The sequence below is a fragment of the Bubalus bubalis genome, chromosome 18 (assembly GCF_019923935.1).
Source record: "Bubalus bubalis isolate 160015118507 breed Murrah chromosome 18, NDDB_SH_1, whole genome shotgun sequence".
Taxonomy (NCBI): domain Eukaryota; kingdom Metazoa; phylum Chordata; class Mammalia; order Artiodactyla; family Bovidae; genus Bubalus; species Bubalus bubalis.
The window spans coordinates 48,524,704-48,552,042 of record NC_059174.1 but is presented as its reverse complement, the minus strand read 5'-3'; the positions used below and the strand labels follow the sequence as shown (position 1 = coordinate 48,552,042).

The following is a 27,339-nucleotide window of genomic DNA, read 5'->3' as shown; positions in this document are numbered from 1 at the left end:
GGCCGGGCAAGGAGGAGGGGGACACAGGACGTGCATCCAACACAGGCGGACAGGACAACACAACACACACAGAGACAAGACAGAGACGGAATGAAGAAATGCCATGGGGTGACGGTGGGGCTGGGAGGGCGGGGCGGACCCGGGGAGGCCCCCACAGCCCCTCCCCCAGCACCGAGCCTCGCGTGACAGGAGGGGAGCTGCCCGCCCCATCAGGTTGTTGCCCCCGGGCTGGGAGCAGCGGTTCCCAGGACACCCCTCAGAGAAGCACCCCCTGCCTTTTCCTTGTTCTCCAGGCTTGGAGGGGTGCAGGGGAAGGAGGGCAGAGGCTGCGCCAGCCCATAACAAGCCCTGGAAAGCTGAAAATTACAGGATGCGGGGGCCAGGGCCCGGCTTGGCACCTCCTTCCCTGCAGCCTGGCAGGGCTGTGAGCCCTAAACACGCCCTCTGTTCCCGTGGAGGCTGAGGGTGGGGTGGAGGTAAAGTGAGAAAGGTCTGGGCCCGGAGCAGAGGGCAGGAGTGCCCGAGGGGTGGTGCCAGCGAACGCGAACCAGCACCGTGTGTGTCCCAGGCACGCCCTGCCTGCCGTGGCCACCGTCCTGACCCAGCTCACTGCCTCCAGGGCTCCCCCTAGGGGCCCCCACGCACCAGCTCCAGGCACACGGGGCCTCTTAACTGCTCCTCAAACACACCAGACATAGCGCAGCCTCAGGCACTGGCTGCTCATTCAGCCTGCAGTCCTTCGCCCCTGTCTGCCTGGGGCTCCCCTCCTCAGTGTGCCCCCTTCAGGTCTCTGCTGCTGGCTCTCCCTGACTTCCTGTGGTCTAAAACGCCAGCCTCGAACCCTCCCTATCCTGCTCTCTTGCTTTCCTTTTCTCAGAGCACTCAGAACCAGCGGGCGTGAAGCACGTGTTCAGCTGCCCGTGGCCTGCTCCATGGTGCAGTGTTCGTGAGGGTGGCCACCGCTTCTTCCTGGCTGCATCTAAGGCCCAGAACAGTGGCTGGTGCGCAGAAGGCCTCAGTAAGTACCTGCTGAGCCCATGAGTGAGCGAGTGAGGCGGGCAGGCTGGGAAGGGGCTGCCGCTGCAGAGCACAGGCCCCAGTCCTGTGCGTCAGTCACTGGCAGGCAGGGCCATGGGCTGCCAGACAACCTGAGGCCAGCACTGCCTCATATGTGCAGAAAACTCGAACCCTGCAAAACCCACCGACAGGCCACCGTGCCCTGGGGGCAGCGCCTGCCCCTGCCTCTCCTGGACCCTGGCTGCTAGTAGGGCAGCCTGGTTTTGCCCCAGGGGCCCAGTGAAACAAGGGAGACACCTGCTCAGGCTTCGGTGCTGGAATAAGAGGTCAGGAATCCCTGGCGGCTGGGGAGGATTTTTAGGAAGTGCCTGAATGAGGGCATGACCAGCAGGCATGCAGCCACAGGGCCTGGCAGGGGGTGGAATCGAGGTGGGCTGGGTGCGGCCAGCGGGCCCAGAAGAGCCGGCACCCTGCCTGCGCGGGCGGCTGCCCCTCCAGTGGCCCCAGCCGATTCATCAGAAGGCAGAAACAGACTTGGATGTAAAGTCTTGCTTTTCTAGGCAGTGGCAAAGAATTCAAAGTATCCCAAGCCCCCTGCCTGGGGCGCACAAACACCTCAGTGGGAGACCCTGGAGGAGAGCGTCTGCCTGCGGCTCCTCCCGCCAGGCTGGGCTGGGCACGACACCCAGGGCACCAGCGAGGATGAGTCAGCCCCAGGCCTGCTGACCGGCCCATGCACCCCCCACCCCCACCCCTCAGAACAACCCAGGCTGACTTCCTGGTTTCCACTGCCCTTCGGGTGAAGTCTGTGCTCTGAGGCCGGCTTTGCAGGCTGCGGGGGCCACACCCCCTGCCCCCAGAACAGCCTTACCACAGGCCACGCCCAGGGAGCCAAGACCATGGAGACAGGAACGGGGTTAAGAGCATGGGCCTTGGAAACGCACCTTAATTCAAATCCCAGCTTGGCACATTTGCTTAGATGGCAGGGAAAAAACTGAAACCACCCCCCCGCCCCCCGCGCTTCACGAGGGCTGTTTCCTCCACTACAAGCCCTGGCTCTCCACCATCTGCCTGAATGACTCCTCCTGTCCTCTGCCCTCAGGGCTCAGCTCAGGTGACCCTGACTCCGGGAAGCTGGCCTGTACCCTGGGGCTGGGTCCGATGGCCCCTCGGGCCTCTCCTGGCCCAGCCCTGACCACTGGGGCGGTCACCACGTGGGAACTGGTCTGTCCCTCTGCCTGCGATGGGAGGCCTGTCAAGACCCAGGACGAGTTTGTGGTCCTGGGGACAGGAGCACAGGGCTCAGGACAGACAAATGAGTTGGGGCTGGCATGGGGGATCGTCAGAGGGTCAAGGTCAGCGGGGGCTTCTCAGGAAGGGAAGGTGGGTTGGCGCTGGTGCCAGGTGAGGTATCAGTGGTGGATAGGCGAGTGAAAGGTGAGGATGGGGGGTGTGGTTGGGGTGCATCTGTTTGGTGGGCAGCAAGGGAGGGTCCAGTGTGGGGCTGAGGCCTGGGGTCACCCCACAGGGGTCGGCGCAGGTCAGGAGAAGCAGCAGCGGGCGCCAGCATACCTTGGGGGCCCCAGGCTGGATGGAGGTGATGCAGGCGGGGTCGATGAGGGGCTTGGGCCGGCGGGCCGACTCCTCGATCAGGCTCTGCCACTGGCGGGGCAGCCCCGTGAACTTCTGCTCATGCTGGTCGAAGCCCGTGTGCACGCGGTGCTCGAAGTTAGACGGCGCCGAGATCTCGACCCGTTTCTTCTTCTTCCCGAACATGGCTCCAGGCTCTCTGCGTGGAGAGTGCAGAGTGGGGCTCCGGTTGGCAGCCTGAGGAAGGGCGTGGCTTGCCAGGACCTGCTGCTTCTCCTCCATCTCTCCCTGGTTTCCCCACACCCCCACCCTTTCCACAGCCTGCACCCCATCTGCAGCCCCAGGGGCCTTGTGAATACTCCAGTTAGGCCCCTGGCTCAGAGCCCACTGGCGGTCCCACCCCACTCAGGTAAAAAGGTGAGCACTCCCAGTGGGCTTCTCTGCTCTCAGCTCTTCCTCTGGCTCACGGTGGGCTTCCGACCTCAGGGCCTCTGCCGTGGCAGCTCCCTCTGTGGGGACTGACGCCTGACTCCCGCCCGCTTCAGGTGGAAGTCACTGGTGGCTCCTCTCCTGAATACACCCAGGCCCCCTGTCCTTCCACCCCATCTCGCAGCATGTATAACTTTTGGAAACTGCGCTGCTCAGTCTTATGTTTGGGCTTCTCTAGTGGCTCAGATGGTTAAGAATCCACCTGTGATGCAGGAGACCTGGGTTCGATCCCTGGGTCAGGCAGATGCCCTGGAGAAGGGAACGGCCACCTACCCCAGTGTACCTGCCTGGAGAATCCCACGAACAGAGGAGCCTGGCTGGCTACAGTCCATGGGGTCACAAAGAATCAAACTCGACTGAGCGACTCACACACACACAGCCAGTCTTGTGTTTACATTTCAGCGTTTACAACTCCCATCGCGACTCCCGGTGCCACAGGCCCGGTCTCATCTGCCGCCCCCCGTCCCAGCCCCCGCCCAACACATAGGATGTGCTCTGTGACTGGTGCCTAAGGCCTGCCACCTCTGTCCCTGCTTTCTCAGCCTGGACTGTGGGCTAGAAACAGCACGTACCTCTGGTTACTTGTTCAACACATGGTTACCAAGCCCCTGTCCGACGCGTGACTCCTAGGCAGCCTCACTAATATACCCCCACTTTACAGATGAGGAGACTGAGGCTTAGAGGAGGAGGCAAGTTCCTCACAGAGTGGGGCAAGACCCACTTCATGAAGGATCCTAAAAGACTAAACTGCCCCTGTCTTTAGGGCCCGTGCTTTCCAGGCCGGTACTCACAACAATACTGGCACAGCAGTGGTAAATGCCAATGGAAGTGAAAGTTACTCAGTCCAACTCTTTGTGACCCCTATGGACTGTAGCCCGCCACGCTCCTCTGTCCACGGAATTCTCCAGGCAAGAATACTGGAGTGGGTACCCATGCCCTTCTCCAGGGGGTCTTCCCGAACCTATGAAAGCTGAATTTAAAAACCAAAGGGGCTGAAGGGGACATGCGGAATGGTGGTGTCCCACAGAGGGGGCCGGAGACATGAAGAGCGAGGAAACCAGATGGCCAGAGTGCAAATCTCTCTCTGCCACCTACTGTGACCCTGGGCAAGTGACTTAGCCTGTTTGTGCCTCGTCTTGACCCCCGTGGGGCGGCTGCCGGGAGGATTAATGAGTTAATTAATGAGCAGGGCTCGGTGCGGGGCATGGAGGGAGGGCCCAGTCGGCCTTTGCTCTTCTGATGACGAGGATGACTCCCAGCTGTGTCAGGGGCCCAGGTGCTGCGCCCCCCAGAACCCCGGTCCCACACACTTGCCCCTGGAGCCCCACAGACCTGCTTTGTTGCTGGCTCTGCTAGAAGTGCCCTTGGGCGGGTGATGTCTCCTCTCGGGGCTTTGGGTTACTCATCTGTAAAGTGGGAAGAAAACATCCTTTGCTTACTCATCCATCCAGCCATCAGCAACTCACTCCTTTGTGGCCAGCCTTGTGCTGGTCAGTGTGAGGGACAGAGTGGTGACCCAGACAGCCTCTGAAGGCCCAGGATGGTCGGGGCTGGGGTCACAGAGTGCCAGACCCAGCCTGCAGGGACAGCAGGGTAGTGATACGGGAGGCTTCCCAGAAAAGGGCTCGTGTGAACTGAGACCCGAAGGACAAGGGGAAGTGCACTGGGTGGGGATTTCTATCTGCTCAGGCTGGCTCCTCAGCACCTGGCACGGTGCCCGGCGCGGGGTCGGCCCCAGCACAGTGAGTCTCGTGACTCAGTGAGGACGCTCGTGAGCGGATCTGCGATGCGGCCCGGCAGCCCCTGGTCGTTCTCCCAGCTCCTTTCCCAGGAGCAGGGCTTGAGGGCGGAGAGGCCGCCATCCCCAGCCCAGAGGTGGGGCCATCGGTGGGCAGCCATCCAGGAGAACCGGTTTGGCGGCAGGAGCCCAGTGGGAGGCGGGTGGGGACCCAAGCAGCCAACCTGTCTCAACTGGCCTGGGCCTCCTGGCCAGCAGGTGGCCAGAGCCAGGGCTCTGCCAGGGGAACAGACCTGGCCAGGGTCGGGGACCCTCTGCCCCAGCCCCTTCTCTACCCCCACCAAGCCAGGAGCCCCTTCAGTGCGGCTCCCCCATTCCAGCCCCCAGAACACTGTGCATTCCACCCTCCCAGGCCTCGGGGACCCTGACCAATCCCGTGCTCCCTCCAGACTTCTCTGCCCTCGCCTCCCTTGCAGCTCCAGCTCCTCTACTCGTCCCTACACCCCGACTCTCCCCCACCTGCCCAGACGTGCGCCCCCCTCACCCGCCCGCCCTGGTCCCACTGCCTCCTGTCTGCCCAGATTTGCCCCCGTCTGGCTTCAGGCCCAGCCTCATTCCTCACTTTGGCCTCTTTCACTCTGCCTGCCCATCCCCACCCCCCAGCCCGTGGCCTGCGGGCCCCAAGTCAGCTCCGAGCCCTCTGCAAGACAGGATTAGCCGCATGACCCCTCACTAAACCCGGGAGAGGGAGGAGCTTAGGATCCAGACGGGGTGGGCAGGAGGCAGCTTGCTAGAGGGGCAGCCAACCCAGGATGCCCACCCGCGAGCCCCCAGGCTCCCCAGCCCCCGCCCCCTGCGGCGGGGGAGAGAGGGGCACACCTCCGGATATTTGCCTGGGGCCACCCCTTCCCTCTGGGCGCTGCACAGAGGGCAGGACAAACAGAGGAACTGGCCGTGTTTATAGTGGCCAGGCGGGAGCCCCACCCCAGGGCAGCTCTGAGCACCGCGGGCTCCCCTGACCCCTCCATCAGTCCCCAAGCTCCTGACTTTACCGGAGCCACAGAGGGGAGGGAGAGGAGCTGCCACATGTGAGGGGAGGGGCCTGGCCAGGAGCAGTGGGGTGTCAAGGAGTGGGCGCTGGGCTCCCAGGCACGCCCGGAACTCAGGAGTCAGACAGCCCAGGGCCCAGAGGCCGGCTCTGCTGCGAGGCTGAGCCAGCCCACGGGGGAAGCACGCTGCGTGGCCCTGGGCCAGCAGCTCTGTGCCTCAGTTTCCTCTTCTGTTAGAAGAGAACCGAGACAGTACCTGCTTCCAGGAGTTCTTGCAAGCAGTCACAGAGAACCCAGCGCGATGGCCGGGCCCCGGGGCCGGTGCACACAACAAGGGAGCGGGCGGTAGACGTCGGTCACCGTGACAGTGACAGCGGTCCCGCCGGCCCCTCTGCTAAGCGCTCGACCCACAGTCTGCACGCCCGACCCCGGAGCAAGGGGCCAACTTGGGCCTTGTGTCACAGACAAGGAGAATGAGGCACAGAGAGGGCACCCGCTGGCCCAGGTCACACACAGCTTGGGAAGCAGAGTGGACTCAAGACACCAGGCTGGCCTAACCCGAGTCTGGGCCCCGCCGGTTCTCGGAACGATAGAAGCCACATCCTCGGAGACCCGAGTGTGCCCGGGCCTGCTCTGTGTCTAATCGCATTCCACCCTCGCCCCTAACCTGTGAGACAGGCATGGCTATCATCCCCAATTCACAGGTGGGAAGACTGAGGCCCAGCGAGGGGAACCCTGGGATTTGAACCCGGGCAGTTGGAGACTTGCCTGTCCTGTGGTTGTGCTTCTGTGTCGTCATCATCATCAACTCCCAGGCTGTCCCTGGTCTCTGCCCCTTCCTCCCTCCTTCCCCTTCCTCTGTCCACCCAGACACTGCTTTTTCTTTCCTGCCCTGACCCGTCCTGGCGGAGAGGGTCCCTCCTCCTCCGACCTGCCCAGGCCCCCAGTGGTAGGTGGGAGGCGGCGTAAAGTGGGGACCCACCGCCGCCACCCTCCACCCCACAGGGCTCCTCCCTTGCCTATTCCACAGGCCTTCGGCACGTCCGTCTGCAGCGAGAAAGCAGTCCAAGAGCCAGTGCCAGCCACCAAGGTGGTTTACTGCGGCTCAGCCCCAGGACTCGCACCACCACCTCTACCACCGTGGGGGACCCTGAGCCTGCACAGACGCCGATGCTGAGCTCACTGCCTCCCAGGACTTCCGTGGGGTGGCTGACCTCACTCCCATCATGCAGATGTGGAAACTGAGGCTCACAAAGGTGAAACCTCTTGCTACGATCAACAAGCAGAGGTGGGCATGGAAGACAGTTGCTCCACCGCAGAGTCAACACCTTAAACTCTGGCCCATGGCCCACGAGGCCCGGCACCATCGGCTGCTCGGCTCTCCCCCCACAGGCCCCTCGCCCCCTCTGGCCCAGCCACCTGGCCTCTTCACTGTTCTTCACACCCTGGACATGCCCTGATTCAGGGCCTTTGTTCTGGCAGTTGGGCCCCCAACTCTCTTCTCACTGATTTCCACATAGCTCCCTCCCTCCCTCTCTCTCTCCCCGCCCAAGTCTATGCATGAATGTCCCAGTTCCTCACACCTTCAGCGCCCTCCCTGCTTTATCTTTCCTCTCTGCATTCACCACGTAACTCTGTGTGTGTGGGTGAGCCTTCGGTGTCTGCTACTACGAGAATGTCAGCTCCTCCAGGGGAGCAGGGCCTGACCTCTGTCGAGCTCCCCACTGTACCCAGTGCCTATGACGTGGCGTGGCAGGCACTCGAACATCTGGTGAATGAACACATTCACCTGAACTTGCTCCGCAGCGCCCCTGCTCGGACACCTCAGGCTCTGCCCAGGGTCTCTCTCTGGTGGAGAAATGCCTGGAACCCAGAGGCAGAGGGTGAAGCCGTGACCCCAGCGACGTGGAACACGGGAGGGCAGGGCGCAGCCTGCAGCCACCGACGCGGGCAGAGAAGCGTCTGAAGCTCACTGTTTGCTCCCCAATGCAGACACATGTTGATCCTACTCTAAAATTTTTATTTCAATTAAAAAAAAAAAACAACTTGTGAATGATTTCACATGTGGGATGTGAAGGTTTTGCGCCTGTTGGAGAAGGCAATGGCACCCTACTCCAGTACTCTTGCCTGGAAAATCCCATGGATGGAGGAGCCTGGTGGGCTTCAGTCCATGGGGTCACTAAGAGTCGGACACGACTGAGCGACTTCACTTTCACTTTTCACTTTCATGCATTGGAGAGGGAAATGGCAACCCACTCCAGTGTTCTTGCCTGGAGAATCCCACGGACGGGGGAGCCTGGTGGGCTGCCGTCTATGGGATCGCACAGAGTCTGACGCGACTTAGCAGCAGCAGCAAGCAAAACCTTCCCATTTTCCAGTCACCCCCTGCACTCACAGGCTCTGCCCGCTGACCTTCCATGAGAAAAAAATGGCACCACGCTGCGGCTCCCCGCAGCAAGGAAATGAATGCCTGTGGAGGAGCCAGGTCCACGAGTGTGACCACGCGCTCAGGAGTGCATTGTGTACACATGTGTGTGTGCGCGCAGACTTCTTTCCTCCTGCCCTGCCTGCAGCCCCGAATAAAACTGCCCCCACCCCACAGGGCAATGGAGGGTGCTGACTCAGCCAGGGCCCTGGGGCCGGAGCGGAGGACGCAGCAGGGGCCACGGCCGCCCTTTCCTAGTCACTGAAGTGAAACTAGAGCAGGAAGCGGGCGATGGAGACGCGCTCACCGGCCCCCTCACCCTTCTGCCATCATCTGCACCCACTGGCTCCAGAGGCCCCCTGGCTGCCTGCCTCCCTGCGCTGTGCTCTGACGCTGGACAGGGGTCTGGCTAACCTTGGCAGCCCCAGCAGGCTCTCACGGCCCCCCTGAAACCCAGACCATTCCCCTCACGGCTCTGCTCAGCTCTTGCTGCCCATCCACGTGCCTGCCCCCCATTCTCCTCCTGCCTAGTCCTTGCAGGGAATCCTCAGGTACTATCCCCAGACCCCGCCTCAAGCTTTGGGACTGACATGTGCCCAAGCTCTCTCCTTGGCAGACACCTGCTCTCCCCACAAAGGGCCCATCACACCCACCCGCCATCTATTCCATCATCCTTGTCGGGTGAGAGCTGAGCTCTGCCAAGCCCGGGGCAGGGCCCACAGCAGAGGCCAGGAGAGCCAGGGATGTCCCTGCCCTTGCCAAGCTCACATTTGAGGGGAAAGGAGACAGCTCATGACAAGATACACCAGAAAGCCAGTCAGTGAGTCAGATGGTGAGTGCTGAGAAGAAAAAGAGCAGGGGTCAGCTGGGTGTGGAGGCTGAGGGGACGTGGGGATCTTCAGTGAAGTGGTGAGGGAGAGGCTCACAGAGGGGGTCACACTAGAGCAGGGTGGGGAGAGGAGTGACTACCTGGGGGAGGAGAGCGCAAAGGCCTGGGGCTGCAGCGTGCTCAGTGGCCAAAGAGCAGAGCGGAGGCCGAGGGGCTGGGGCGGGGCGAGGGGCACAGGGCGAGGGAGGAGGGCCACGGGGAGGACTCAGCTCTTACCTGCGCAAGATGGAGCCGCAGGAAGGCTGTGAGCAGGGCAGGAGCAGGGAGGCCCGGAAGCGGAGGATGCGAGAGGCCAGCAGGAAGAGGGTGGACGGGACACGTGGGGCCTGTGGAGGCGGGAGCAACGGGCAGGTTCTGGGTGCTCTGGACAGGTTGAGAAGGTGGGAGATTTTGGTCTGGTCTTGCCCATGGCTGCATCTTCCCAGAGCCTGGCACCCGGTCCGTTCTCTCCCAGCCCTTAGCATCACCTAACGTGTTACATGATCACGATCGTGTCAGTTGTCTCCCCGCTAAGTCGGTGGCTTGGCGTGGGCAGGAACCGTGTTCCGGCTGTTATAGCTGGGTCCCAGTAACAGGGTTCTGCCCTGTGTGGGTACTGGGTGGATGGAGGGGACACACGAGTTTCAGTGCTGACTCTGGCCATGCTAAACCCTCTGGGCGGTTCCTGGGTGTGCAGGTGGAGAGGCTTCTCCTCTCCTGTTTCCCAAATTAGGAAACTGAGGCCCAGAGACAGGAAGTCCCTGCCAGGGCTGCCCAGCACCGGGCACAAAAGTGTCCACTCGGCCCTCTGGAGAAGACCTGTCGCTGCCCCCTTAGCCTCCTGCCTCCCAGCAACCCTGGCTCCTGCCAAAGCTTCTGCTCCAGATGCAGGACCTAGAGGTTTATGGGGCGAGAACACGCACAAGAGACAACTCAGCCTCTGATGACCAGGACCGAGATCAGAAAGGTCGCGTGGTTAGGAGGGAATCTGAAGAAAACAAAACCCTCCGCCCGGATGAGACTCCCCACTGGGACTGAGCAGGGCCCCAACCGCCCCGGGGCCTCACCTCCTCCCCACACTTCGTCCCTGCCACACGAGCCCCTCCTTTCCAGGCCTAGACACGCGGAGCCTGCTCCAGCCTCAGGGCCTCGGTACCCACTGCTCCCGCGGCCCACAGCCGCGCGGCTCACCCTTCCTCGATCATCAGGTCTTAGTGTAAACACATTGCCTGACCCCCTGACAAAATTTGCACCCAGCTTTATACTTCTCCGTGGCATTTATTACCATCTTGCATTTTATATACCGGTTGATCCTAGGTCCTGCCTCCCACCCCTGCCCCCAGCAGGGGAGCGGTGGCTCCCCAAGAACAGGGGCCTTTGTCTGTCTTGTTCTCGCTGCACCCCTGGCAGCTAGAGCGGGCCTGGCGCACAGCAGGCACCGGTAATAGCTGTGCTGTGACTGAGTGATGCCACTGCTGCGGTGATGAGGCTGGACTCTAGGAAGAGCAGGGCAGAGGGTTAGACAGGAGTCCCCAAGCCCTGTCCACACCGCCTGGAAGTCTGACCTTGACGCCTGCAAAGGAACTGGGCCTCCTTAGAGTCTGGCTATTTAGCAAATAACCTGGCGTTTGTTCTGAACACAAGAGGTGCCCGGCTGTGAGCCCACTTCCCCAGGACCTGCCACCATGCAGCCTAGGCGGGTAATTTGAGCAGGTGGCAGTAAATCTTGGCCAGAGGCACATCACACAGAAGGTACGCCGCCAGAGACCGTGAGTCCCCGCGATGGGTGAAACCCCACAAAGAGACACAGATCCGGGGCCACCCTGGCCTGGGGGAGCAGGGCCTGGAGCTGGCCGTGCAGGGAGCAAGGGGCAGCCTGCTCTCCGTGTTCCGGCCACATCGCAGGCCTCTGCCCACAAGGACTCCGAGGGCAGCTGGTGAGGAAGAGTGGACACCCAGGCTTGTGGCTCCTCTACCACCGTCAAGCCGTGGGCCGGGAGCTCGTGACTCTGGGCCTCTATGTCCTTGTCTGCAAACTGGGGGGTCATGACGGTTCCTCTCTCCCCAGGGGATGTTTGAATGATCGAAAGAGGTGACCTGGCAAAGCGTTCAGAGCAGTGCCTGGCGCCAACTGGGTCCTCACCGCTACAGGCTGACTGTGGTTATTAGCGCTGCTGTTGTTTCCGCGCGAATAAAGGAACAGATGAAGGAAAGAGGGTCCCCAGAGCAGGGTCCCCCGAGCAGGGTCCCCCAGAGCAGGGCCCCCCTGAGCAGGGTCCCCGGAGCAGACGTGCCAGTCCTTCTGTCTCTGTTAAGATGCTCCCTCTCCAGGGCTGGGATAGGGCAGCACAGTGGGCCCCCTTTATGTTCCGAGGGCAGGTCTGCCTCTCCCGCTAGACTGTGTCCCCCCGGAGGACAGGCCCTGGGGCCATCTCGGGCACCCTGCCCAGCACAGGTCTGGGCACAGCTCAGAGAATGTGGCTGGATGAAGAGACGGTGCTCCGAGCCCCCCGGGAGGCCAGGCGGCTCCTGTGGCAGCCCCAGGCTTGGCCCCCTGCCACCCGCCCCCCAGCCAGGCTCCACAGGGCACAGACACAAAGGGCGCTGTTGGAGTCCCTCAGCCCCCCGGGGAGGGGAATGGATGCCATAACAAACCTGAGAGTGCGGGCGAGCCCCCGGAGACTGGGGAAATCAGATTGAGACATCTCTCATTCCTCCCCTGAGGTGGGGCAGGAAGGAGGGAGGGGGCGGGAGGCAGAAAAGAGGCTCCAGAGCCTCCCTGGCCCCCCCACCTAAGGGCTTCCGCCCTCCCACACAGACACACGCGCACACCCCCAAGATACAGAGCACACGAGGTCGCGCCACAGTGCACAGGTGACACAGACACGCAGCACGGGCGTCCAGCCACACATCCCCAGACCACAGGAACACACCCTCTGGTCACACGGCAAAGCCCCTGAAACAGGACAGCGGGAACCTGGGCGCAGGAAGGGCCAGCCCGCCCTGAGCCTCAGCTCCTGCCTCAGGAACGCGGGCCCAGCAAGTGGCCGGAGCTGACTGTGTGGCGTCAGTGGGAGAAGGTGGGGAGCAGTCTTAAGAGGGGCCTGGCTCAGAGGAAGCCCTGGGAACGGAGGGTCGCAACACTGGGGACCCAAGGTTGGGACCCCAGGAAGTTAAGGACCCAGAAGCCCTTCCACAGTGTAAAGAGCCATTCCAAAGATGCAAGGGCTCCGGAGAGACCTGGAGATGCATACAAGGATCCTGGGGGAAGCCGACGACACAAAGATAGACTTCGGCCACCACCTACAAACACACTCACACACACGCGTGCACATACACAATCCCAGACACTCCGTGACGGCTGGACTCATCTAGGAAGGCAGACCCCAAGACCCCATCCACCTAGGAGCCCTCCTGATACAGAAGGAGACCATGGGATACACACACAGTGGGTAACGAGACCTACCACAGACTCAGGCATACACACCACCAAGTCTGTGGTCACCCACTGACCCCTCAGAACCACCTCCATGCAAACCAGACCCCAAGAACACGCTCCCACAGAGACGCTCGCGGGAGGGGTATGTGTGGAGGGGGAACCTGTGCTGAGGCCTGGGCTAAGTCCCAGCAGACAGACACCTGCCATCTCCACCAGAAACACACACGACACCCCGCCCCTGGCCCAGAGAAAGGTGTGGCCCCTCGCATGCACTCAGGTGGCTGCCCTCCCCCACACCCAGGCGGCCCGCCCCCTCCTCCTCGAGGCCGGGCCAGCTCACCTCCACCATCCTTGGCCCTCCCTCGGGCCTGGGCTGCCCGCAGTGGGGCAGGCCAGCAGACAGGGGGCTCCCAGCTGAAACCGAGCAGGGAGCCGGGATCGAGGGGTTCCCCTGGCCCACCGAGGAGAGCCGGCTGGCCTCTGTGCCCCAGCCGCCCTGGCAGTGGCTGGCAACTCGGCCCTGCCCTGGCAGGAGTTGAGCTTGGCTGTGGCTCCAACCCCCAGGAGGGGGAGGGGGAGGGCGGGGCGGAGGGAGGCGGGGCTGAGCCTGGAAAGCCTGGGCCACGTGGCCCACAGCTGTCCCCGTGGAGGGGAGGGGACCCAACCACTGCCCCTGCGTAGGCAGGGGCAGTCTCCCACCACACACGCACGCCCCCATCTCACGTCCAGGCCAGGCGAGGTGCCAGGGGAGCAGTGGCTACACAGCCCAGGGCTGCGCGTCTGAGAGGGGCTGCCGGGCCAGTTAGGTGTGAAACAGTGGCCAGGGCTGCGGTGCGGGACAGGGCACCAGGGCATAAGCGGCCTCTCTGATGGGGAGGGTGGCGGGAGATCTGGGGCTTGCTGCATCCCCTGGCACCCAGGCTGCGATTCTAGCAGGAGCTTCAGAGGGCACAGTGACTGGGGCGCTCCTGCTCCGCTGCCCTTGACTATCAGGATGAACTTGAGACTTGCAGGCTCGCCAGGGGAGATCACGGTGAACCCCCCGCTCGTTGCTATATCTAGGTGTGAGAGGGGCTGGAAGGCCATGACGGCAATGGGGAGAGAGAAAGGTGGAGAGGGCTGGGACTTCTGTGTGCCATGCTGGCTGGCTGGCCAGGGTGTAATTAACCCTTCTGAAAATGAGTGGCCTGACTTTCCAGAGAACCTCCTCTGGGCTGGGGCGTGCTCTCAGCATGCATGAAGTCCTTTAGCTTACCACTGCCCTAAATGGGCGGGTACTTTATCAGGCCATTTTATCACGTGGACCAGGAGGCCTGACTGGTCTGGAAACCCCATCTACCCCTTCTGCCCACCACCTGCTCACTAAGCCAGGGGCTTCCAGCTGAGCCTGGGGCCGATGCAGGGCAGGTCTCAGGGCCCCCTCCCCAGGGCCCAGGCTAACCCCTCCCCCGGCAGCATGAAGCACCTGTCAGGCAGCCACCCAGACAGGAGCCAAATGGGGCGGGTTCCCAAACCGGACAGGCTTGTTTGGGCTCTGGTGAGGGAGGCGGTCAGGACTGCGTAGGTCTGACCAGCCAGGGAAACTAGGTCCCACGGGAAGGGACAGGGGAGGGCGGGGGAAGGAGGGAGCACCTCTCCTCCAAAAGGCAGTCTCACTGGAGACAAGGGGTCCTCCTGGGGCCAGGCCTCAGGGGCAAGGAGAGGTCCGTTCAAGAACCTCTCACAGGGACTTCCCTGGTGGCCCAGTGGTTACGACTCCATGCTCGCAGTGCAGGGGGACACTGGTTCAATTCCCGGTCAGGGAACTAGAGACCGCATGTCGAAACTAAGAGCCTGCATGCCACAACCAAACACCTGGAACAGCTAAAGGGGGAGAAAAAGGAGTCTCTCACGCCAGAACAGATCTGCATAATGAAAGTTTTAAAACATGCTCCCAGAGAGACTAAACTAATGAACCCCCATCACTCAGATTCTTAACTATCAAGTTCTGCCATATTTAGGTTTCATCTCTCCCCTCCATTTCTTCCCCTTCTCTCTGTCTCAGTCTCTGTCTCTTTATAATATGCAACATAGTTCAAAAGTCAGTGGCACTGAAGGGGAAACGCTGACAGGTCGGCGCCCTCCTGCTTTGCCCCAGCTCGGCCGTGGAGTCACCTCTATTAGAGATTCTATTGTTTTCTGAGAGCCTATGCACACACGCATGTGTACACACAGATGCTTTCGCACTTAAAAAAACAATCATAAATGGCTGCACACCACACACTCAACTGCACTTTGCTTTTCTCAAGACTGTTCCTTGGCTCCTCTGTGCCGCGGGCACCAGGAGGTGTTTGGCAGCGTCCAGTGGAGGTGAAGACACGCTGGGAACCTGGCGCGCTCTCCCGGATCCACCCCCAGGGACACACACGGGGAGGTGCACACGGCACAGTCTGAATCGGCGAGAGACTGGAAACACCAACGCTCGCCCACACCAGGTGGATAATGAACCGTGTGATCCACTAGCCCCACACGAGAGTACACAACGGTGAGAATGAGTGACCCACAGCCGTGTGTGGACGGACACCAAACATGATATTAAACAGAAGCAGCGAAACAAAACCCAACACATCCTAGGACTCTGGTCAGGAACAGTTCAAACCAGGTAAAACGAAATATGCTCCTTAGGGATGCACACAGAGGGGGCAAAAGCAAAGAGAAAAGGGAGGGAGCGACTGCCTCAAAAGTCAGGGAAGGGGCTGCCTCCAGGGGCGGGGGCAGGGGCTGGCACCATCTGTTACTTCAACTGGAGGAAGTAGTTACGTGGGTCTTCCCCTTAAAGTCATTGGTCATACTGTACATTTCTACTTTATGCGCTTTCCACATGTAGGCTAATTGTGATTTTAAATGAAAAAAAAAAAAAGATATGTCTAATGATCTTTCCAGGCTTCCATCTGTGCAAAGCACAGCCCCGCTGCTTTAGCAGCTGCGTGGAAGGGCCATGATGCCTTGAGCCAGTCCCCACGGGGCCAGGTCAGAGGCTTCCAGTCATTTGCTCTTACACATGGTGCAGCAGTGAAAACCGTGGGCAGAAGTCACTTCACAGGTGTGCCAGCGTGTCTGTGGGCCAAGTGCCTACCAGGAGGACTGCCAGGCAAAGCACAGCACCGCCAAGCTGCCACTCTCAGCCCTTCCCTTGGCCTCAGGCCCAGGGTGTTCTCACACCCTCCCATCTTCCCCACTCAGACAGGTGAAGTCTGGCCCCTCTTGGCCTTGTTTTCATTCGCCTTTTGGTGCTGAGTAATTGCTGGCTTCCCAGATGGCGCAGCACCTGGGAAGAATCCGCCTGCCAATGCAGGAGACTCGGGTTCGATCCCTGAGTCAGGAAGATCCCCTGGAGGAGGCAATGGCAACCCACTCCAGTCTTCTTGCCTGGGAGATCCCATGGACAGAGGAGCCTGGTGGGTTCATGCTGTCAGAGTCAGACACAACTTAGCGATTCAGCACACAGGCACTTAGTAACTGCGCATCCTTTTAAATTTGTAAAAGTCACCAGAACTCCTTTTCTGCTAACAGTCTCTTCAAAGCCTTTACCTCCTACGTGCCGCATGACGTAGACAAAAATGAAAAAGAAAAAAAGGTTGATTTTGGGACTTCCCTGGTAGTCCAGTGGTTAAGACTCCACACTTCCACTACAGGGGGCTCAAGCCCTGGTTGGGGAACTAAATTTCCACATGCCACACAGCGTGGCCAAAAAAAAAAAAAAAAGCCTTTGTTTTTCTGTGAGGGTCAAGATCTTTGTAAACCCACCCCAGCTCTTCCCACCTCTCCAGCCTTGTCTCCCCACCACGACCCCAATTACAGGTTCTATCTCGCATCCGTGTATTTTGTCAACAGAAGCAGAACACGTGCCCACCATGCGCCGTCCAGGCTGGGGCAGCGGTGCAGCATGGTCCCTGCCCCCGGGGCTTACAGTCCAGGACCACCCAGTGAAATGTGACATTCCAGCTGAGAAGGGTGGCTGGAGGGATGAGAACACAGAGGAGCCAGGCTGGACCAGGCCACCAGGGGAGTCAGGGGAGCCAAGACAAGCGCTGAGGATGGCCTGCATCTGGAAGACATAACTCTGGCTGCGCGTCTGAGGACGGGATGAAGGGGGCCTGAGTAGATGTGGGGACAGGTGATGAGACCGACGGCCGGGCATGGAGGGAGGGCCCCAGACCAGAGGTGTGTCTGCCCACAACATGCAACTCCTGTCAGATGTGGGGGCCGAGGGCAAGGCAGGCACAAAGGGTGACTCTGAAAGTTGGTAAGTCACACTGCCATCTTTCACACAAGGGTGTGCCAGAGGGGCTCCAAAAATGCCAGGCCCCAGAACTACTCAATTGTGAAAGATGAATAAAGCCCGAAGACTCACTTTCCCCGATAGTAAGGCCTGGGGTACAACCACAGTAATCAAGACAGTGGGGAAAAACACAGAGGTCAGTGAATGGAATAAAGAATCCAGACAAAGACCCAAACAAATACACCCAGCTGGGTTTTAAAACACTGATTTTTTTTTTTCACTGTGGTAAAATATACCTTGTCTGTTCTTCAGTTGCTAAGTTGTGTCTGACTCTTTGTGACCCCATGGACTGCAGCACGCCAGGCTTTCCTGTCCTTCACTATTCCCCAGAGCTTGCTCAAACTCATGTCCGTTGAGTTGGTGATGCCATCCAATCAGCTCATCCTCTGTCACTCCCCTTTCCTCCTGCCTTCAATCTTTTCCAGCATTACCATCTTTTCCGATGAGTTGGCTCTTCGAATCAGGTGGCCAAAGTATTGGAGCTTCAGCTTCAGTATCAGTCCTTCCAATAAATATTCAGGACTGATTTCCTTTAGGATGGACTGGTTTGATCTCCTTGCAGTCCAAGGGACTCTCAAGAACCTTCTCCAGCACCACAATTTGAAAGCATCAATTCTTCGATGGTCCAACTCTCACATCTATACACGACTATTGGTTAAACAATAGCTTTGACTATATGGACCTTTCTTTCCAAGGAGCAAACGTCTTCTAATTTCATGGCTGCAGTCATTGTCTGCAGTGATTCTGGAGCCCAAGAAAATAAAATCTATCACTGTTTCCACTTTTCCCCATCTATTTGATATGAAGTGATGGACCAGATGCCATGATTTTAGTTTTTTGAATGCTGAGTTTTAAGCCAGCTTTTTCACGCTCCTCTTTCACCCTTATCAAGAGGCTCTTAAGTTCCTCTTTGCTTTCTGCCATTAGAGTGGTATCATCTGCATATCTGAGCCTGTTGATATTTCTCCCAGCAATCTTGATTCCAGCTTGTGATTCGTCCAGCCTGGCATTTTGCATGATGTTATATATAAGTTAAATAAGCAGGATAACAATATACAGCCTTGTCGTACTCCTTTTTCAATTTTGAACCAGTCCATTGTTCCATGTCCAGTTCTAACTGCTGCTTCTTGACCCGCATACAGGTTTCTCAGGAGACAAGTAAGGTGGTCTGGTATTTCTATCTCTTTAAGAATTTTCCAGTTTGTTGTGATCCACACAGTCAAAGGCTTTAGCACAGTCAATGAAGCAGAAGTAGATGTTTTTCTGCGATTCGCTTGCTTTCTCTATGATCCAAGGGCTTCCCTGGTGGCTTAGACAGTAAAAAATCCACCCACAATGTGGGAGACCTGGGTTGGATCCCTGGGTTGGGAAGATCCCATGGAGGAGGGCATGGCAACCCACTCAAGTATTCTTGCCTGAAGAATCCCCATGGACAGAGGAGCCTGGCGGGCTACAGTCCATGGGGTCACAAAGAATTGGACATGACTGAGCGACTAAGCACATACATACTTTATGATCCAATGGATGTTGGCAATTTGATCTCTGGTTCCTCTGCCTTTTCTAAACCCAGCTCATACATCTGGAATTTCTCAGTTCACACACTGCTGAAGCCTAGCTTGAAGGATTTTGAGCATTACCTTGCTAGCATGTGAAATGAGCACAATTGTATGGTAGTTGAAACATTCTTTGGCATTGCCCCTCCTTGGGATTGGACTGAAAACTGACCTTTTCCAATCTTGTGGCCACCACTGAGTTTTCCAAATTTGCTGACATATTGAGTGCAGCACTTTAACAGCATCATCTTTCAGGATTTGAAATAGCTCAGCTGGAATTCCATAACCTCCACTAGCTTTGTTTGTAGTAGTACTTACTATAAGGTCCACCTGACTTCACACTCTAGGATGTCTGGCTCTGGTAAGTGACTATCATGGTTATCCAGGTCATTAAGATCTTTTTTGTACAGTTCTTCTATATATTCTTGCCACCTCTTCTTAATATCTTCTGCTTCTGTTAGGTCCATACTGTTTCTGTCCTTTATTGTGCCCATCTTTGCAAGAAATGCTCCCTTGGTATCTCTACTTTTTTTGAAGAGATCTCTAGTTTTTCCCATCATATTGTTTTCCTCTATTTCTTTGCACTGATCACTGAGAAGGCTTTCTTATCTCTCCTTGCTATTCTCTGGAACTCTGCGTGCAGTTGGGTATATCTTTCCTCTTCTCCTTTGCTTTTAGCTTCTCTTCTTTTTTCAGCTATCTGTAAGGCCTCCTCAGACAACCACTTTGCCTTCTTGCATTTCTTTTTCCTGGGGATGGTTTTGGTTACTGCTGCCTATACAGTATACATAACGACTTCCCTGGTGGCTCAGACGGTAAAGAATCTGCCTGCAATGCAGGAGACCCAGGTTTGATCCCTGGGTCAGGAAGATCCCCTGGAGAAGAAAATGGCTACCCACTCCACTATTCTTGCCCGGAGAATACCATGGACAGAGGAGCCTGGCTGGCTACAGTCCTTAGGGTCACAAAGAGTCAGACATAATGGAGTTACTATTATATATCTATCTATGATTTTAAGCAACCTTAATCCTAGAGTGTGAACCACGGTGGCAGTGAACACATTCACAATGCTGTACAACCACCACCATGACTCATGCTCCAAACGTTTTCATCATCCCCAGCAAAGACCCTGTGCCCATGGACGCCAGCTCCCCACTCCCTCCTTCCCCCCAGCCCCTGGCCACCCCTATTCTACTTTCCTTCTCTATGAATCTGCCTGTTCTATGTGGAATATATAAGTGGACTCTTAGAATATCTTTCCTACATGTGGCTTATTTCACTAAGCATGATGTTTCAAGGTCCATCCATTTTGTAGTATGCATGTAAACCCCGTTCCTTTTTATGGCTAAATAATATTCCATTGCATGTATACACCAAATTTCATTTACCCATTCATCTGCTGGACGCCTGGGTTGTTTCCACTTTTAAGCTATTGTGAATAAAGCAACTATGAACATTAAAGTGTACAAATATCTGTTCAAGTCTCTGCTTTCAATTTTTCGGATATGTATCTAGGAGTCGAATTGCTGGGTCATATGGTAGTTCTATATTTAACCTTTTGAGAAAAGACCAAACTGTTTCCCACAGCAGCTGCACCATTTCACATCTCCAATAGCAATCCACGAGGGCTCCAATTTCTCTATCTCCTCACCAACACGTTAGTTTTCTTTCCTTTTTTTTTTTTTAAAGATAATAGCCATCCTGGTAGGTGCGAAGGTATATCTCATTGTTGTAATTTATTTTTGACAAAGAACTATAAGCAATTTAACGGAGGAAAAAAAATTCTGAATTTTCAACAAACAGTACTGGAACAAAGGGACATCCATATGCTAAAAAAACGAACCTTTATCCGAACTTCACACTTACACAAACCTTAACAAAACTTTTAGAAAACAAACCAACATATCTTCAAGATCTAGGGCTAAGCACAGACTTCTTAGACTGGATACCAAAAGCATGACCCATAAAAGGAAAAATTATTAAAGTCGACCTCATCAAAATTAAAAACTTCTGGACGATTTCCCCGGTGGTCCAGTGGTTAAGGATCTGCCTTCCAGCGAAGGGGACATGGGTTTGATCCCTGGTTGGGGAACTAAGATCCTATATGCTGTGGGGCAACTAAGCCCAAGCACCACAACTAGAGGCCACACGTTACAACTACTGAGCCTCGCGCACCAGGGCCTATGCTTTACGATGAGAAGCCTGCAAGGAGAGAAGCCCCTGTCTAAGGCCATACCACCCTGAACGCACCCAATCTCGTCTGGTCTCAGAAGCTAAGCAGGGTCGGGCCTGGTTAGTACTGGGATGGGAGAAGCCCCTGTGTCCCATACTAGAGAAAAGCCTATGTGCTTCAACGAAGACCCAGAGCAGCCAAAATTAAAATAATAATAATAACAAATTTTTTTTTTTAAAAATTAAGAACTCCTGGTCTGCAAAAGTCCATGTAAAGAACATAAAAAAGTAACAGATTGGGGGAAAATATTTGCAAACCACATACCTGACAAAGGACTAATATTTTGAAGACATAAAGGATTCTCAACGCTCAACAGTAAAAAACCCAAACAATCCAATTAGCAAATGGGCAGAAGACATGAAGATGATTCACCAGAGAGGATACACAGATGGCAGATAGGCTCATGAAAGGATGTCTGACAGCATTAGCCATTAGAGAAATACAAATTAAAGCCACAGAGGATTATCATTACATGCTCATTAGAATAGCCAAAATAAAAAATAGTGACACCACCAAATGCTGGCCAGGACGCAGAGAAATTGATCACTCATTCGCTGCTGGTGAGGATGTAAAGTTGTACAGCCATCCTAAAAAATAGTTTGGCAGTTTCTTTAAACACGCATCCACCTACATACCAGCAGCTGCACTTCTGGGTATTTGTCCCAGAAAAAATGAAAATTTATATTCATACAAAAACCTGTATGAGATTGTTAATAGCAGCTTCATTTCTAATAGTCAAAAACTGGAAACACCCCAGATGTCCCTCAGTGGGTGAATGGTTCAATAAACTATGGCACATCCACTACTCAGCAACAAAAAGGAACCAACTATTGACACAACCTGGATGAATCTCCAGAGAACTATGCTGAGTGAAAAAAATGCCAACACCCAAAGGTTATGTACAGTACAATCTCATTTACGTAACACTGTTGAAATGACCGAATTATAAAAATGGGGAACAAATAGATGAATGGCTGCCTGGAGCGAGGGACAGAGCAGGGACGGGATGTGGCTGTAAAAAGGGCATGGGGGATCCTTGTGATGGAGTGTTCTCCATCCTGACTGTATCTGTGACAACATCCTGGTTGTGATCTTATACTGATTCTAATTTTGCAAAATGTTACTATTGGAGGGAGCTGGCTAAAGGGTACAGGGGCTCTCCCTGTGTTATTTCTCACACCTCCAGATTAAAGCACAATGATCTCAAAATGAAAAGCTTCATGAAAAACTACTAATATTGTCGTTTAGTCTCTAAATCATGTCTGACTCTGCGACACCATGGACTGCAGCATGCCAGGCTTCCCTGTCCTTCATCATTTCCCAGAGTTTGCTCAAACTCATGTCCATTGAGTCAGTGATGCCATCCACTGTCACCCCCTTCTTATCCTCTGTCACCCCCTTCTCTTGCCCTCAGTCTTTCCCAGCATCAGGGTCTTTTCCAATGAGTTGGCTCTTCACATCAGCTGGCCAAGGTATTGGAGCTTCCGCTTCAGCAATCAATCCTTCCAATGAATATTTAGGGTTGATTTCCTTTAGGATTGACTGGTTTGATCTCCTTGCTGTCCAAGGGACTCTCGAGAAGTCTTTGTAGCACAGTTTGAAAGCATCAATTTTTCGGTGCTCAGCCTTCTTTATGGTCCAACTCTCACATCCATACATGACTACTAATAATTTATTAAAAATGCCAGGCCCTTTCCCACCTTAGAACATGCTATTCATTTTCCTTGGAACACACAGGCTTCCACACACTGACTGCTCTTACAGGCCTCAGCTCTGATGTCCCCTCCTGCAGGAAGCCTTCCCTGATTTCCCAGGCTGGAGCTAGGGCTTGTCTCAGTCCTCAGGGCTGCCCCCACCAAAGCCATGACACGGGGGCCTGTGCTTTCCTCAAGGTCACTCTGGGGCTGTCACTGCCTGGTGCCGTGTCTGTTTCTATCACTAGACATGAGGGCAGGGTCTTGGTGGGGAGACAGGTCAGAGGAGGAGCGCAGTGATTATCTACAAAGTGCAAGAGTGAGTGGTACTGACAACATCACTGACAGCTGCTGCTGCTGCTACGTCGCTTCAGTCGTGTCCAACTCTGTGAGACCCCATAGATGGCAGCCCACCAGGCTCCCCCGTCCCTGGGATTCTTCAGGCAAGCGTACTGGAGTGGGTTGCCATTTCCTTCTCCAATGCATGAAAGTGAAAAGTGAAAGGGAAGTTGCTCAGTCGTGTCTGACTCTTAGCGACCCCATGGACTGCAGCCCACCAGGCTCCTCCGCCCATGGGATTTTCCAGGCAAGAGTACTGGAGTGGGGTGCCCTTGCCTTCTCCTAACACTTGTTAAAGAGATTTCTATGTGCTAGATCTGTTTTGAGAGCTTTGCATGGATAAAATAACCTGTATAACAATCCCATTTTACAAATGGGGAAACTGAGGCCGCCGGGGGTGGTGGTGGAGGAGGGATGAGGGAGGAGCTACAAGCTCAAGGTCATCCAGCTAGCAGGTCGAAGAGCTGGGAAGCAAACCCACGCCTCCGGATCAGGGCTTTTGATAGGATCACTAACCACAAAGTTTCTCTAGGAAAGGCTGGATGAGACCAGCTGAAGGGGGAAGCCAAGGGGCAGGTGGGCAGGGGAAGAGACCCTGCTGCCTCCTCCCTAGTCCCCAGTCCATTCCCACGTGGCGTGGGGGGGGCCTCACCCTCCTCCATGGAAGGTCCCTTCTGTGGAACTGACACACCCAGAATGGTACCAGAACCCCTTCCCACCTAACAGGCATCCGGGAAGGCCTCTTCCATGTCAAGGGCCTGTAACTGAATCCCATTTATCAACCTGGGAAGCCGGCAGTGCCCTCCATGGAGAGGAGCACCCACCTTCACTGGACGTGTGCCTGCGTGTGTGCCAAGTTTCTTCAGTCGTGTCCCACTCTTTTGTGACCCCATGAACGGCAGCCCGCCAGGCTTCTCTGCCCATGGGATTCTCCAGGCAGGAACACTGGAGTGGGTTGCCATGCCCTCCTCCAGGGGATCTTCCCAGCCCAAGGATCGAACCTGCGTTTCTTATGTCTCCTGCAGTAGTGTCAAACCGGGGAATGGGGCAGGGGAGGGGGGAGGGTGGCGAGCCGAGAGGAGCCCCCAGGCGCCCTCCTGAGGCTCCCCCAGGGCAGGGCTGCTTTCATCTGGCTGTGGGGAGGGGCTTCCCTCTGACACATGCTGGGGAGCGTTCCTACTGGCAGGCGACTTCATCGCTCCACTAGAGAAGTCTCCAGAGCACAATACTGAGAGCAAGCTGCAGCTGAGCAGGGAACCATTTACATCCAGTTTTCAAACCTGCAGCACAATACGATATGGGATACTGTTCATGGAGGCAACAAGGAATCACAGCGAGGCCGGGGTACCTGCGGGAGGGACCCCGGGGACTCTAACCACGGCAAGTGTGTTTCCTCTCTTAGTTGGGCAACAGGCCCCAGGGGAGGCCATCAGGTGGCTCTCTGATCTCTTTCACACACAGTCTCTTTCGCTCTCTCTCTGTCCATCTGTCTCTAACACACACACACTCTCTCTCTCTCCACCGCCCCCCAAGACTGGAACTGGTCCTGTGATCAGAGCAGCGGCTCTCCTTGGTCCCTTGCAACTCTTGGGAATTTGCTGTGTGACTCAGGGAGCTCACACCGGGGCTCTGTGACAACCCAGAGGGGTGGGATGGGGAGGGAGGTTCAAGAGGGAAGGGACATATGTGTACCTATGGCTGAGTCATGTTGATGTATGGCAGAAACCAGGGCTTCCCTGGTGGCTCAGATGGTCAAGAATCCACCTACAATGCAGGAGACCCCGGTTCCCTGGGTCAGGAAGATCCCCCTGGAGAGGGGAATGGCAACCCACTCCAGTATTCCTGCCTGGAGAATTCCATGGGCAGAGGAGCCTGGCGGACTACAGTCCATGGGGTTGCAAAGAGTCGGACACGACTGAGCAACTAATACACAGACACACAGAGCAGAAACCAGCACAATATCGTAAAGCAATTATTCTTCAATTAAAAACCAGAAAGCACCAGGATTCCATGGCAGGTCTGACCCAGGCCGGAGTCCACTCGCTTAACCATGTTTACACTCCCATTGGTCATGCACTCGACAATTCCTGATTATACACTCAGTGTATGCCAGGCATTGTGTTAGGCACTAGGGACACAGTGAATAAGACAGTCCCTCCTTCCCGGAGGTGACACGCTGGTGAGTGAGGGAGATAAGATAACATAAAGGTAAACAAGAAAGTACATGACCAGTGGGAGAGGGGACAGAGCACGGGGTGTGTGGGGGGGACAGGGTGTCTAGGGGGGTGGGTGTCCCTGAGCAGGAGCAGGGGAAGTGAGGGGGCCACGTGGGGAACCTAGGGAAGTGCTTTCAGAGTAGAAGGAACCACAACTGCAAAGGCCTGAGGACTGAAGCCTGCCTGGCACGTTCCAGAATGCCTGAGGCTGGCCCAGGAGGCCTGTGTGGCAGGAAGGGAGGGAGGGTGTGAGGGGAGGGTGGCGGGGCTGAGGTCAAGAGAGTCTACACTAAATGCAGAAGAGCCGCTCCCGGAGCCCAGACCTCCTGACCACAGCCCTCCCGGAGGTGCAGCTGCCCTCCCACCATCATGCTATGTTAAGGAGGAGGAAGCAGGCGGGGGCGGGGGGCAGGGGGGGAGGATAGGAAAGCTTCCCAGGGGGCCCAGCTGGCCAAGGGCAGAGCTGGGGCAGGAGCCCCTAAAGATAAGCAGAGGGGAGGGTGAAGAATGAGGGTGGGGGGGATGGATGAATGGCTCTCAGCTGGGGGCCTCTGGTCCCAGAAGAGCAGGAGCCCAAAGCTTCAGTTTGTAAAGAAGGCTCACTGGAAGCCAGGGGCTCACGCACAGCCCTGTGCTCCCAGACTACGGGTGTTCTGAACCTCAGACCTTCGGCTCCCCCCTGCCCCGTTCTGCTGTAGTGCGTACCAGCCTTACTAAGAGCAACTTAAGAATTTCCATTTTAATCCACTCACTTGCAAAAAAAAAAAAAGAAATTACTTCAAGATAGTCACCCAGACATGAAGGCTGGCCTGAATTCCTACAAAGCACCATCTATGAAGTAGTGGAACCCGAATGCAATCGCGCCTCTAGACCTAAGGCCCAACATACAGGAAGCACAGGGGACAGAGGGACCTGTGAAGTGACACCACGAGGGTGCCTGGTGAGGCCCGGGCCGTGGGAAGCTCCAGACGACAGAGGATCAGGGGTTTCAACAGATCAATGACCTGTTCAGCGGGCACAGGAAAGAGCCTACAGGCGACAGAAGACGTTAGGGGCCTGTCGACCAAACGCAGAGCAGACCTTGTCCGGATGCCAAGTCAAACACACACATTGGAAAAAACGACAAGACAACCGGGAAAATGCGAGGCTATTAAGAAAGTATTGGTTCTTTTTCTCCTATGACCATGGTATCGTCTGTGTGGGTATGTTTAAAGACTCCTTATCTCTTATATGCAAAAAATCTGAGATATTTATGGCCGCAGTATACGATGTTTAAGAACTGCCTCCAAAGAATCAGGGAGGTGGGGGTGGGGTGCAGATGAAAAAGCCTGGTGGTGACAGATAACTGCTGAAGCTGGGGCGGGCGCCGTGAGGAGGGTGGCAGGCCACTGCTCAGAAGAACGTGTGGGCACTTCCATCATACAGAGGTTTTAAACACTTTGCAGAAAGGAATGTGACCTAGTCAGAACAGTGAAGAATTCGTGGGTCACTCACCTTGTGAACCTTAATTACTAAATCCAAACACGTATCCTGCCTCTAATAACTGTAACAGACATCACAGCAGTAGTAACTATAATGACATGATGATGGCAGACCTGGGCTGAGTCGCTCTAAACGGGAACCAGTGCAGAGACATCCGGGGCTCAGGGCCTGGCCCCAGGTCACAGAGGAGGCTGGGGGAGCCGGGTGAGGCCAGCAGGGAAGCTGGATGCCCAGTCCTTGCCCAGAGGGGATGGGGGAGAGGAGGCCAGGAGCCCTTGCGGAGCGGGGGCGCACAGGGGCTTCTGGACTCTCAGCCCCCCTCATTCCCACTGAGTGAATCCTAATGGCTCCTGCGATGCAACAGTCACATCTGAGCACAAACCTTTCCTGAAATTAAACTATCAGCCACTCCATGGGAGCCTGAAATGGTAACCGCAACGGATGACAACATCAGATTTGGGGGCCCACAGGATCTGGGGGGTCCACCAGCCTGGGCGCTCTTCCCTGCTCCCGGGCCCCCCACCAGCAGGGGCATGCATGCCCTGCCCCCCACCCCCTCCCCCTCCAGGTGCCAGGAACAGCCAGGAGTGGCTGGCGTGTGGGGGACCAGCACCCGGCCTCGTCCTGGGTCTGCAGAAACCATCTTCCTTGTGTGGCTTCGGCAGGATCCTGCCTGCAAGCAGGGAAGCCTCTGCAGGGGAGTAGGGAGAGTAGAAACTGAGGGAGAGGAGAGGAGAGACAAGAGGCAGTGAGTCGGGAAGAGAAAGACAGGAGGCGGGAGGGGACAGTCGGCTGCCCAGACAGGGGCTGGCGGGCCCAGGGATGAAGAGGCCCTGACGCCTCCTCCGGGCCTCAGCTCCCTTGTCAGTAACGTGGGAATAACAGT

At 56.4% G+C, this 27,339-nt stretch overlaps 1 protein-coding gene across 11 annotated transcripts in view; it reads right to left on the bottom strand.

Annotated features, from left to right (window-relative positions):
- PAK4 (p21 (RAC1) activated kinase 4) overlaps nucleotides 1-27,339 on the bottom strand; it is a 47,665-nt gene that overhangs the window by 6,831 nt on the left and 13,495 nt on the right. For 2 of the 11 annotated variants that reach the window (XM_044932302.2, XM_044932311.2), the window contains exons 2-3: nucleotides 4,429-4,502; nucleotides 2,590-2,806 (exon numbers count right to left, since the gene is read on the bottom strand). In XM_044932302.2, coding sequence (XP_044788237.1) covers nucleotides 2,590-2,793 — 204 coding nt within the window. In that variant the 5' untranslated portion in view covers nucleotides 2,794-2,806; nucleotides 4,429-4,502. Of the gene's footprint in view, nucleotides 1-2,589; nucleotides 2,845-4,428; nucleotides 4,503-9,413; nucleotides 9,561-12,955; nucleotides 13,150-27,339 lie in introns of those variants that run through there. The other 9 variants (XM_044932305.2, XM_044932306.2, XM_044932309.2 and 6 more) reach the window with 9 other exon arrangements.